The 13947-nt window shown below is 39.9% G+C and overlaps 1 protein-coding gene across 9 annotated transcripts in view; it reads right to left on the reverse strand.

The window, feature by feature from the left end:
- Positions 1-674: 674 nt before the first annotated feature.
- Positions 675-13947, reverse strand: part of ARHGAP20 (Rho GTPase activating protein 20) — a 222257-nt gene continuing 208984 nt past the window's right edge. For all 9 annotated transcript variants that reach the window (XM_055547840.1, XM_055547843.1, XM_055547839.1 and 6 more), the window contains 4 exons: positions 11637-11746; positions 8870-9059; positions 5883-5997; positions 675-4802 (listed from right to left, as the gene is read on the reverse strand). In XM_055547840.1, the coding sequence (XP_055403815.1) occupies positions 2965-4802; positions 5883-5997; positions 8870-9059; positions 11637-11746 (2253 nt within the window). In that variant the 3' untranslated portion in view covers positions 675-2964. The remainder of the gene's footprint in view (positions 4803-5882; positions 5998-8869; positions 9060-11636; positions 11747-13947) is intronic.

Genomic DNA, 13947 nt, shown 5'->3' on the forward strand with positions numbered 1-13947 from the left:
CTTTAGAAGCAAAAATCATCTTTGCATTTCTTTAACATTTAGGTCTTTACTGCTCAGAATGAATCATTTTTTTTCTGGACTAAGGTTATGTGTATATTTTTAACCTTTCTGAAATGGTGCATAAACTTACATACAGCGAACCTCCATGAACTTTGAGGAGGCAAAGATACTCATGGGAAATGAGAGAAATGAGAATATTTACTGACTTTATATGACTTTATAAGTACTGATGTCTTGTAGTATCTAGATCTAGACATCCTGGGATGTTTGGACATGTCTGGAATCAATTAGATACTCTGGTCAGAAGGGCTCAAATTTAGACAAGATGATCTCATACATCAGTTGAACTGAGTTGATGGTTCTTTGCTATGAGAACACAGACAATATGTATCTGATTCTAGGAGCACAGTGTACATGTAATATCTAAGAAAAACGAAGACTTTATGTCTAAAATGTATTGTTGTATTGTTTGGTAAACAGTAAGATCAGAAAAATATAAAAGAAATAAAGCCCTCCTTTTCTAGAGAGACTGACCACACAGCCTATGACTAAAAGCTCAAAGTTCCAATCAACATTAATTACATTTTACGAAATTTCCAATGTTAAGCAGAAATTGGGCTCGTTAGCTAAAACAAGTCTACGAAGGGCAATATTGCCCTGGTGGGACTGTTAACTCTGAAGGATGATGTTTTATTTAACAGACAGCATGGACTTCATACATATCCATAATCAGTGCCTTTAAAACCAAACAACTTTAAAAGTTAGCAGCAGTTTCTGCAAGTACAAAAATACACATTTATTACATAACATATGGTAGTAAAATTTGTCAAGATATATTATACAAACTCAAAGCATTTTAGATAAAGCATTGGTCTAATATATTATAGATTGATGGAGTATAATAAAATGACATGTAGTCTGTCTTCAAATCATACAATACTTTACAGCAATATTAATTATTCACATTAAATGTTACAGGAGTATCTAAGGGAACACAGAGAACAGGAATGGTTATGGAAGAACCTCAGCATCTTCTATGCTTCAAACTGAGTAGATGGTTTCCTAACCACCACTATGAAAGAAAAAAGGATACAACTATTATTTTGTTAAGCAGAGAAGCAATTTCTTCTGGAAAGACACTCCAAGCCATAAGAGCTTCATTCACATCTTGCGGTTCTGCAGTAGTATGCCCTAAGGGTGAGGGGAATCCCTGTTGCCTTTATATATCATACCACAGAAGATGCATATGGACACTGAGGAGTCTAAATATATGAGTGGTTAGTTAAAAGGTAAAATCTACTTCACATCTGTGACTGAGATGGCCAGTGTCATAAAGGAGCTCTTTTGAGAGAGTTCTAAAAGTTAACTACAATGCTTAGGACAAACAGGGCCATGTCCCCTAGAGGTAGGTAGCACCTAAAGCTAATACTGAAAGGACTTCTCTCTTACAGAACACATTATTTTTTTATATAAGTGAAAAATGCAACCTTTAGGACAACATTGAGAAAATATTTGACATGAAAGTTTCTGGGTGGCTGAGGAAAATAATTTGAAATAAGCAAGTATTGTGGGGGGGAGGTCCATCTAATATTGAACTCAATGGGCTCTAAGCAACTTCTTTTAAGTATTTAAAATGAAGGAAGATGCACATCCATTTCTGATTCTTTCATATCACACTGGCTGGCAAGGCCTAATAACCCAAGGAAATAATCCAGGAGATGTACTGGTGTAATCTTTAAGGCAAGAGGAGAAATGTCCATCAATATGGAATAAATCAATGGGGGTATAAACTGAACTATTGGAACAAAAAAGATGTAAAAACTTCTGGAGGTAAGATAATCCCAAGCCAGTGACTGTCAAAAAGAAGGCCTGAGAGCCACTCTGACGGCTCCTCCACTCTGTGACTATTTATAACCTGCCAACCTCAAAACTGTTCTCTCAACTGACAAATGACCATCAGTAAAGAGATGACTTATCAGGAATTTTTTCTGGCTGACTAAGAGGTGAGGAACAGAAAAACATTTTAGCAAAGAGGAGTCATGCTTTGATCACATGTTTGCAACAGCAACTGGGTAAGAGAAAGGGCTGCTCTGGCAGCCTTTCCCTCCTTTCCCTCCACACTAAGACAGTGAATACAGTGGGAAGGTCGTCTTATGACAGGACAAGGTTCCGAGCTCAGGCACCTTGAAAGGACACCAAGATGAGCAGTCGTCTCCTTCTTCCTCCTCACTGCAGTGTGCAGTGGAGCCTCTGTGGAGCACGAAACACTGATGGAAAAACTCAACCAATACAAAAAAAACAAAACAAACAAAACCACCTACAATATCATGGTACTCATGGCTTTCAAATCACTTCAGTTTTTTTCCTCTCTGGCTGCCACCAATGGGCTGATACTTGAAATGATGCTGTGAGGGTATGTGACTGAATATAAAATGTCACAGAAACGGTCACTGGTTTGGATTTGGGGAAAAATTTCACATAATTTTCTTTATTATCAGATGTGTTACCTCTTTAGCTTTTTGACTAGCAGCATTATTTTGGCCTACTTATTAAAAACATTCCATGGAATAATGGTTTCTCCACAGCCTTCCCTCTCTCTCCACACTTCCTGTTTTTCGCTTCTTATCTCCTGGCTTCCTCAGGAACTAAGCTCATCATAAACAGCATGTTTCCTCTACAGAAGATGCTTTCTCTAGCTGTCTGCTCATAGCTCTTAAAATGCATGACAGGATCCATCCATGCTTTAATACGGAAAAGCCTCCCAAACACTGAGGTCACAGATTTTTTCAATCTAAACTTTTGGCCAAATAGTCTCAAGAAAGAGAATTCGTTTGTTGTCCAAAGTATTAGCAATGATTATCTTTATGCTACCCATCCCAGGTATTTTATACAAAGGGGTCATAGTAATTGTTGTATCATTATCAGCCTGTTTCTGTTCTTGTAGACATCAGGTTCTCATGGTGGTTACATGTCTCTGGCCAAATGTCTATCCTCAGCATCACACGCCACAGGCGGCCCTGAGTCTGGGCTGGACGCATCATCCACAGTCAAAGAGCCGGGGGAGGATCTTCTCTGGGGCAGCATACCAGGAGAGCACTGCCTGCTATCTTCTCCTTCCTCGGGCGACTTCATACGAAGCCCAAGTGTGTCTTCCACGAGGCTGAATGGAGAGCTACAGTATTTCTCTGAGTCCTGGCTGGGGTAGGAACTATACCAGAGGGCTGTCTGCACAGGTCCCAGTCCTTCAGCTGCCCTTTGGGGCACGTCTTTCTGCCTTTCTTGTAGTGCGATGGCTTCCGGAACACCAGAAGCATGTGCAGGAGGATCCGTGGGTCCTTTTAGAGAACCCACTTTATTTTCCTCTGGTCTGGGTGCCCTTGCCTTCTTTTTGAGAGACCAGTTTTTCAAACTGGCTACACCACTCTTCAACCATGTGCTGGGGTGAAGAGTTACAGAATGTATGTGTGAATGCCACTCTACGCTGTCCTTTTTTGTATAGGCCAGGCGGCCGCTGGCCTGCCCTGATGAGGGACCAGGAATTCCAGAAATGAGGCCAGAAGTGCTAAAGTCAGAAGAAAGCTCTGCCTGTTTTCTTTGAAAAGTACAATCTATTGGAGAGGATGTTTCAGTGGGTGTAAACACAGAGTGTTCAGAAATCTGAGAAAAAGCACTGTCTTGGGAGCTCACTGATGAACCAGATGGGGAAGTGCCTGGGGAGGACAAGCTGGAATAGCTAGTCCTTGAGCAAAGGTTTAAACTTGGGGATAAAACCTTCTCCGTGTTTTGGTTTGTGGCACTACTCTTGCCCACCTCAATCCCCATGACCAAACTCTGATTAATAAGCTTTTGGCCCTCCATTTGTAAAGACTTGTGCCGCTTGAGATAATCTTCCTCTCCATGCAAGAGACTGGCTTCGTAGCTGGCTTTCTGCTGCTTCTTTGGATAAATCCCCCTGAGATAGGTCAGTCTGCAGTGCTGGTCATCAATGCTGGGCTCTGAGCAGCGCCGTTGCCTCCTTGAACTCTTGAGGGCGTCTGCAGTGTGTGGAGGGGAGTATTCGGATGCATCCATGTCAAAGGGCTGGCTCCTGGGATGATCACAGGAGGACATGTGACTGTATGATGCCACGGAAATGGCTACTGGCTTGGATTTGGGAAAAAGTTTTACATGACTTCCTTCATTATCAGACAAACTTTTCTTCTTAACATTTTTACTAGCGGCATTTTTCTTGCTATCAATACCTGTGACTAAACTCTTTTTAAAACATGTCTTACCCCCTTCCTGAAGGGGTTGATTCTGATTCAGATGGCTCTCATCTTTTTTTGAGAGAATGGCATCACAGCTGGACTTGCGTAGCTTTTTCTGATAAAACTCCCTGAGATAGGAAAGCTTTGAATCGAGATAGTCGATGCTGGGCTCCGAGCAGCGGCGGTGTCGCCTCAGGCCTTTTGGAGCATCTGCGGCAGCTGTGGACAGGCGGCTGGGTGTGCTCGCGCCCAAGGGGGCCTGGGCACGTGGGACCTTGGTGTACACTGCAGTGTCCACTGGCTTAGACTCAAGGGGCTGTCCCATTTGAATGTCTTCATCTTTAGAATGGTCTAAGTCAAAGTCACTCAGGGTTAAAAGGCCTTCCACCTCAGGCTGGTCGAGGTCATAGTCACTGAGGGTTAACACGGAGTCCATGCTTCTGCTACCCTGACCAAGTTTCTTTACCAAGTCACGACATGGGGCGTCAACATCCTCATTCAGCTCATTTTCCAAGCTGTCATAGGAGGAGTCATTCAGCTGGAAGCAAGAGATATCTGTCGAAAAAGCAAACCATGATTAACATTTTTACTTAACACAAATGCATGCTGCCTTAAAAATAAGAAAAAAAACCCTAACTATGGTGATATTTGGTATAATTCTGTTTTTAAATGTAGATTGTTCAAATTTTCACTCTAAGGAAAGAAAGAATCTTTCATAATCTCCCCAGATGTAAGTGCAGAATTAAAAATAAACTGTTGAGGTATATGAGATTTACCTCAGTTCCTGAAGAAACAGGCTTTCTTTAAGATTTCCTCAACGAGGAAATGGTCATAATACCAAGAAACAGTTAAAAATATAAAGAAATTAATGCCAGATATATCCAGGTTCGGATTAAGACTCTGTCTTTTAAATGGATCTGCTGGTGTATACACATAATTAACTCTAATCTCAAAAGAAAACCATTTACCAGCCCTATCAATTTCTCTTTGACAAAGTTCTTTACTATATATTACTTTATCTTTACTACAATCACAACAGTTAGATATGATGGTTATCCATATTTGTAGATGAAGATATTGATGTTCAGTGGCATAGAAGAATTGGCCAAAGACAACATAACTAGTAATTGGCGTTACAAGAATTCATAATTTGGAATATTGAGTGTCTTTACTCCCCACACACCCCAGCCTGCCCCGTGATGTTACTTGTTTTTAATGTGTTCAGCAGTGCACGAGAATTCTGAGAAGCCTCAGGGACCTCTAAGAGGGAGGCGAGGAGAAAAAACAGGGCTGTCTCTATTGCCTCTGGGCCTTCTACTCCAGTTTCAACCAGAGCAGTTGTGTTATACATATTGGGGCTCCTTGTAAAGTTTATTTTTAAAAAGGTTAAAAACATCATACTATATAATGCTGCCACTAACCATCTGGGACCTTGTCTTATACACTTCTTAACCCTACCACAGTGTTAACATACCCTGACCTTCTAAGGAAGGAGCAGAATCCTAGACCCACTGACCGAGGTGAGAGGCCTTCTTCACCTGAGCTGCTGTGGGCTCCAGGATAACCACTGTCCCAGCTGATTTTCACAGACGTGTGTCTGTTTCCCACAAAAAACAATCCAGTTATTCACAATACCTGAGGCATTCTCTCTGGTATCACATCTCACTGAAACCTCTCCCAAGAGGGAAGTGATTTCTTCTCCAAATATCCGACAGCAGTTTTCAATAAGAAACTGTATAAGCAGAGAAACCTGTACAAAAAACAGACAAAAATGAGCTGCAAACTTCTCATACAGCCTGTCTGTAAATCACATTTCATATATGAATCCTAATTCTAACAAAAAATGCCGAAGAATCCCGAGAAAAATTCAGGTTTGCTTTACAATACAGTTTCCCCTACAAAACTATGATACTTTCAAGAGTAGTTTGAGTACAGACATTAATTTTAATCAGTAGACTAGTTATTACTTGTGGCCTTGGCTTAATACTAACATTTTTATACCAACTGTCTTGTCTTTAAAATTAGAGTAATTTTAAGTATTCTCTATAGGGCACTTGGGGTGAGGAAACACACTTTCTCATTAAAATTCATGAAGTGTCATTAAATGAAGACTTATAAAATGTATTTCTTATGCAAAAGGCAGGTGTCATGAGCTGGGAAGTTGGTAGGTATCTACCTCTGTGGTTCTCTGTGAGGAGGAGAGACAGCTGGAGAAAAAACTTGCACTTTGCTGACTAGTCTCTTCCTATGCATTTCTTTCTCTTGGCCCTGCTAACTGGAGGTGCTTCGGGAAGAGGTAAGATTTTACTAGGGAGCTTTGTGCCTCCATGAGATATACAGAAACCTTTACATAGTTTTTTTTTTGCCCCAATAGCTGAAGCAAAGCCCCAACTCCTGTACTTACAATCAGGCAATACAGGAGTGTGTGATTTCAAGAAACTATTAGGTTGGGCCAAAAGTAATTGCGGTTTTGCACTGTTGAACTCTGCTGTTTGATGTTGGAATACATTCTTAAATAAATGTGGTTGTGGTATACATCATTTTAATGTGAAATTTTTGTTTTATGTTTTTGGCAAATGACACTACTTTCTGTGTATTTTATATTTATTTTAGACTATGGAAATGAAGTTAGACAAAAAGCAACTTTGAGCAATTTTCTTATTTGAATTCAAAATGGGTCATAAAGCAGCGGAGACAACTCACAACATCAACAGTGTATTTGGCCCAGAAACTGCTAATAAATACTGCAGTGCTATTTGTTTTTGCAAAGGAGACAAGAGCCTTGCAGATGAGGGGCTTACTGGCCAGCCAACAGAAGTTGACAGTGACCAACTGGGAGGAAACAGCGGAGCTGATCCCCTTACAACTAAATGAGGAGCTGCCGAAGAACTTCTCTGAAGCAAACTGGAAAGGTGAAAAAACTCGCTAAGTGGGTGTCTCGTGAACTGACTGAAAATTTAAAAAACTGTCATTTTGAAGTGTCGTTTTCTCTTATTCTATGCGACAACAATGAACTATTTCTTGATCGGATTGTGACGTGTGACCAAAAGTGGAGTTTATATGACAACTGGTTATGACCAGCTCAGTAGCTGGGCCAAGAAGAAGCTCCAAAGCACTTCCCAAAGCCAAACTTGCAGCAAAAAAAAGGTCATGGTCACTGTTTGGTGGTCCGCTGCTTGTCTGAATCCCGGTGAAACCATTACATCTGAGATGAACGCTCAGCAAATTGATGAGAAGCACCGAGAAGGCAACGTCTGCAGCTGGCACCAGTCAAGAGAAAGGGCCTAGTTCTCCACAACAACGCCTGACCACACGTTGCACAAGCAAGGCTTCAAAAGTTGAATGAACTGGGCTGCGAAGTTTTGTCTCATCTGCCATATTCACCTGACTTCTTGAAAACCAACTACCTCTTCTTCAAGCATCTTGACAACTTTCTGCAGGAAAAATGCTTCCACAACCAGGAGGAGGCAGAAAATGCTTCCCAAGAGTTTGTCGAATCCCAAAGCATAGATTTTTATGCTACAGGAATCAACAAACTTATTTCTCATTGGCAAAAATGTGTTGATTGTAATGGTTCCTATTTTTTTTTAATGGTTCCTATTTTGATTAATAAAGATTGTGTTTGAGCCTAGTTATAATGATTTAACATTCGCAGTCCAAAACTGCATTTGCACCAACTTAAATAATGTATGAACTGGGTATTAGCAACATCTCCATTCATTAGATGAGGAAACTGTGGATTAATGTAATTTTGCCCAAGATTGTAAATCTAGCAAGTGTTAGGGCTGAGAATTCAACCTTGACCTGTCTAATTCCAAAGCCCTTATTTATTTTTTAATTAGAGGATACAAACTTTACAATATAGTGATGGTTTTTGCCATACGTCAACATGAATTGGCCATAGGTATACATATGGCCCCTCCCTTTTGAACCCCACTCCCACCTCCCTCCCCATCCCACTCCTCTAGGTTGTCAGAGGGCACTGGCTCTGGCTTCCCTGCGTCATAGAGCAAACCCCCTAAATAGATAGATGGCTATCTATTTTATACACGGTAATGTATATGTTCCAGTGCTACTCTCTCCAACCATCCCACCCTCTCCTTCCCCCATTGTGCCCAAAAGTCTGTTCTTTACATGTGTCTCCTTTGCTGTCCTGCAAGTAAGATCAGCAGTACTATCTTTCTAGATTCCATATATATGCATTAATATACGACATTTGTCTTTCTCTTTCTGACTTACTTCACTCTGTATAATAGGCTCTAGGTTCATCCACCTCATTAGAACTGAAAGTCCTTATTTATTTTTAAAATCATATCAACTGTTTTTGTATCACTCTATGGTTTAAGTCAGTCATAGTTGTTTTTCCTCCTTAAAGAGAAAAGAGAAGCAATCCAACTTCTATCACTCTTTTGCTCAAGAAATTACTTTTGTCGTCTACTCGGATAGGATAAAACACTCAATGAATTCAGATTTATAATGATATGTACTTAGTACATATAGTACTTATTTTCTTAAGTATTTTCACTTAAGAAAATATGTATCTTTCAGAATTCATACCCCGAATTTTAGGTTCAAAATGGGGAATTGGTCCCCCAGAGCAGAAAAAGGAAAAACTTCATTACCTTTTTTGTAAATTCATTTTCTAGTTCTGGGCTAGAGGAAGTAGGAGGCCAAAGAATGCTTGGGGCGATGCACACTGCTAAATTAAATGCGGTCATCTGATTGGATGAAGAATGTTGCTCAATGTTGTGTAATAACCCAAAAAGATACCTTAGGAGAAGAACATTGGCTCTCGGAAGCTGGTCTAACAGCCTAAAGACAGAAAAATGCACTCTGTAAGCAAACATTTCATAGAAAACCTGCACTGACAGGCAGTCCTCACTTTCACAGTTCAGACGTGCAGGACTATCTGTTAACACGGCACGTGCGAAGGGAGGACTGCCTGTGAAGAGGAGAGAGGGAGCACTGGAGATTTATTATTTATTTTGCAATCCAATGAAAATGTAAAAGAACGCAAAAAAGTAATTCATAAAAAGATGCTGTCTGAAATATTTACCTGAAACTGTTACAAAGTATCTTAAGCAAACCCTATAACATTCCAGAATATTCTCAACCAAAACCCCCAAAAAGCTTTCTAATGAAATTAAACAGTTGCATTTAATATGTAACTCCTTTACTTACTAATATGTAGCTCCTTTACTTCCAAAAAGCAACACAGGATTCTGTCTCTTGGTAAAAACCTAAACCTCGGCCATGAGACTCCCAGGTCCATTCTGCTCCGGCAGCTCTCAAGGTCAATTTTGCCCTGCATCTTTCTATCTCACTGACATTACGTGCACATATAATACAAGCTTATAATATTTTTTCTAACGTTCCTATTTTGTAACTGATAAAGGATTTTAAATGATCATTCACATGAAATGATTTTTACTGTCAGACAGAAAACAGATACAAATGTTGATAGTCATGGTGGTTGCTTTTTTCCAACAAGAATCTGTAACCTGGGGGAGAAAACTGGGTACTTGGACTCCTGTTGCATAACAATAGAAAGGTGTTTCTTCAGCACTATGGACTGACAATGAGAACAGTTTTGAAGGGACAAATTATGAAAGATACGGAAATGAATCAAAGGATTCCTGGATTGATTCAATGGAAAGTAAGGTACTGTTATCATACTTTGGGGTATCTGGGTCATAGGGGTTGAGTTATTTGACTCTGTAAACTGTAGATTACTGATAGCAGTGCACTTAACACTTGCCTGTAGACTCAAAAATCTTATCTGGTAGAGAGACAAATGCTTTATTTGAACATACAGTGCCCCACTCACCGCGCCCCATGCCCTAGCAGTAAAAGCCAGTTTTGCATCTATTTATAAATTCATTTCAGCATTTCTGATTTAATTATGTAAGTTGTGATAGTTTGAAATCTCTTTTGACTTTGCAGTAATATCATACTAGTTCTCTAATGTTTTAAATAAAACCTCTCACATGTGCTCATTTTGTATTTGTATGAGAGATATAAGTCTAACCCTCTTTAAAACATCTTTTTTTTTTTTTACAATATTGTATTGGTTTTGCCATACATTGACATGAATCTGCCACAGGTGTACATATGTTCCCCATCCTGAACCCCGTCCCTCCTCCCTCCCCATCCCATCCCTCTGGGTCATCCCAGTACACCAGCCCTGAGCACCCTGTATCATGCATAGAACCTGGATTGGTGATTCGTTTCACATATAATATACAAAAACATCATCTTTTTAACCATTTGTAGAATATAAAGTTTTAGACAATGAGCAACAAAATACAGGATCTGACATTCACTGCCCCTGAATGATTTCTGCCAAAACAGACACAATTCTGTTACGTGGCTTTGATTCTGGTGTCTTCAACAGTTATATTATGTTTTTCTATTGATAACAGGTGTCTATCAATAGCAGTGTGTAGATAATGACTTGTATTTGAGAGCTGCTCAAGAAAAACTGCACTAAACAAGCATATGCAAATAAATGATTTTAGGATTCATAGGTTTTCACAGAACTGGAAGTATGCTTTTTGTTAACAGACTCTTCTTTCCTATAAGGGATTGGGGTGGCGAGACCTGCCAGCCACTTCTCTTTGCATTGAATACAAACGATGCATTCTTTGTGATTAGACTGAGATTTTGCAACTCCCTTCCTTCTTTGACACTTTCAACAAGTTGACTATCCCTCTGAAGCATTCCCACATATTCTGCAGGTATCTCACTAGCATCGATTATACTACTTTGTAATTCTTGGTTTTATCTATCTGTTTTACTAGACTGTGAGACCCTTGAGGGGGAAGGAAGTTTCTCTTTATGAATTCAGGTGTTAAATGAAGTACATAAGGAATAGTCTGGTTAAACTAAGACGTAAATTATAGATTGAGTCTACTGTGTTAACTCTTGGTCTAATGGGTTTCAGCTCCTATCAGATTCAGATGTACAGAATGTGTAAAATGGTCAAGTATTCCATGTTAATAGGATTAGGGAAAAGCAATAAGAAAAGTGACAGTAGCTAGCATAAATCTATATTTAAACTGGTCCCCACGGATATGATTTTGATAGTGATTATGGCTCAGTGGGTGAAGAATCCACCTGCAATGAAGAAGACACAAAAGATGTGGGTTCAATCTCTGGGTCGGGAAGATCCCCTGGAGGAGGAAAGGGCAACCCACTCCAGTATTCTTGCTTGGGAAATCCCATGGACAGAGGTTCCTGGCAGGCTACAGCCCAAAGGGTTGCAAAGAATCAGACACAGCTGAGTGACTAAACACAGCAAGCACAAGCACACTACCTTCCTAGACAAGCTTACAGAATATAAGCTTTTTAAAAATCATTTTTGAAAAATGACCAAGTCAGAATAATTACCTTTGAACTGCATTTATTTTCTCTTCATCATTTCCTTGATCCATTACACAGACCCAGTGATCATAGAGATCTGATGAAAAAATACTTCCTGGAATATTTCGTAGAAAATCCTTATATAGAGGGGAAAAATAAATATTTTAAATTGTTATTCTCAGGTTAAATATTTTTAGAGACATTAGAAAGAAGACACTTTATTGAAAAGTACAGTTAAGTTCTCTCTTCTTTGGACTACATGGAGCTCAGTGCCAACCCCTCAATGATGTGCACCCATAGAAACATTTGCTTTGATATTTTTCTAACAAAAACCAGAGGGAAACTGGAGTCTGGACTATAGTGGTAAAGATAAAGGACAACCTGCTTAGGCTGAAATCTCCTGTTTGTGCACATTTTAGCAAACTAGTATAACATGGCAGGGTCTGGCAAACCTAAATCCTTTTTATTTCATTAGTTAAAAGAAATGTATGAAGACATTTGTGAGATTCATAATATAGTAATCAGTCATCCAACCACTCAACAAATATTTATGCATATGTGCCAGGTACTTTTTGAGGTGGTAGGGATAGAGTAGCAAATTAAACCAAGTCCCTGTTATATTAGAACTTTATATTCCAGTGGCTTTGGTGAATAATTTCATGCAGAGATGCTTAGAGCTTCTCCTAGTGTTCCCCCTAGAAGGGCTCTCATATATTAGGAGGAGGAAGCATTCCAGACTATGGCTGGGCTCTGGAAGCATGGGGCAGCACCCCACACGTAATGTACATTAAATAACATGTCTCTGGTACATTATCCTTTCTGGTCTTTGAGACTCTTATACTGAGACACTGGCGGGGCTGGGTGTGATGAAACCAGACTATGACACAAGCAGGATACATCCAACAGTTTCCGGTTTGACATATGTTAATAAAAAGCTTAAAAATAAGAATTCTGGTCCTGGTCCTATGTTTCCTATTTTGTTCTAGGCCAAAATGGCAACCCACTCCAGTGTTCTTGCCTGGAGATTCCCAGGGACGGGGGAGCCTGGTGGGCTGCCGCCTATGGGGCCGCACAGAGTCAGACACGACTGAAGCGACTTAGCAGCAGCAATCTCTTTGTTGCTTTTGGCACTGGTTGACTATCTGCTTATAAGTTCCTGCCTACAATGTGGAGACAGGTGAAAATCTGGAACTGAATAATTTTAATTCTTGTTGGAAAATCAAATCAGCAACTTTACCTTTGTGCCTTAAAAAGAGAACGCACAACTTGTTACTTATACGTCATGTTTATACTGCTAATATGGAAGCTGTGACTCCTAAGTGTTGCAGTTAACTAACTAGGTGAGCATGTTTCCTACTAGCTAACCAGCTTCTTCATGGCAGAATCAGACCCTCACCTTCTACTTCATACACCTTAATGCCAAGCACATTCCCAGACAGGCGTGCGTGCGTGCTCATGCTCAGTCACTCAGTGATGTCTGACTCTCTGCGACTCCATGGATTACAGCCTGCCAGGCTCCTCTGTCCTTGTGATTTCCCAGGCAAGAATACTGGAGTGGGTTGTCATTTCCTTCTCCAAGGGATCTTTCCAACCCAGAGATTGAACCTGCATCTCCTGCATTGGCAGACCACTGAGCCACCTGGGAAGCCCCAGTCCCAAACACAGTAGAGGTCATTACTGAACTGTGGCTATTTGTCATCTGGTCAAATATCAGTGAAGGACAAGGAAAGGTCAATTAACTATATCTACAGTAATTTTGAAAACCTCTTGGTAGTCATGTCACCTATTATCATACTTTTTTTTTTAGAGTAGTTAACAAGTAGGAAGATGATTGATACAAAGTCTTTTTCTGTTCTATTTTCCAGTAGTAATATCCATGGATATATGTGATTCAATGTGTCATCATAAAAATTACCTCTTTTCTGGGTCAATCTATCAAATTTTCATAAATTCAGACTAATTTTAGTGGCTGCACCTACATTAAAAGTCAGATTCAGAAGAGCAAAAATCTGTTATTTCAAAATGGGGCAGTGACAATACCTCTCTTTTAAAATCTCAGTGGAAAACACAGTTATGATCTGTCTTGAAGAAAAACATCATTAAATCTTAAAACCTACACTTGAAAGATAATAACTTGTAACATCTCAATGAACTCTCCACAGCTGGAATAACAAGTTACGAAATAACAACCACCATTGGATCTGAGAAGGGACGTGAAAGCTGGTTCTGAATTACAATCACCAGCTCTTAGCACTCAACCAAAAGTCTTCTCCCTTCCAAAAACAGAAACCAGGCCATCAGCAGAACTCCTAAATTAATTTGAGATGAGATTCCTACA

This window comes from Bubalus kerabau, chromosome 15, assembly GCF_029407905.1.
Source record: "Bubalus kerabau isolate K-KA32 ecotype Philippines breed swamp buffalo chromosome 15, PCC_UOA_SB_1v2, whole genome shotgun sequence".
Lineage (NCBI taxonomy): Eukaryota > Metazoa > Chordata > Mammalia > Artiodactyla > Bovidae > Bubalus > Bubalus kerabau.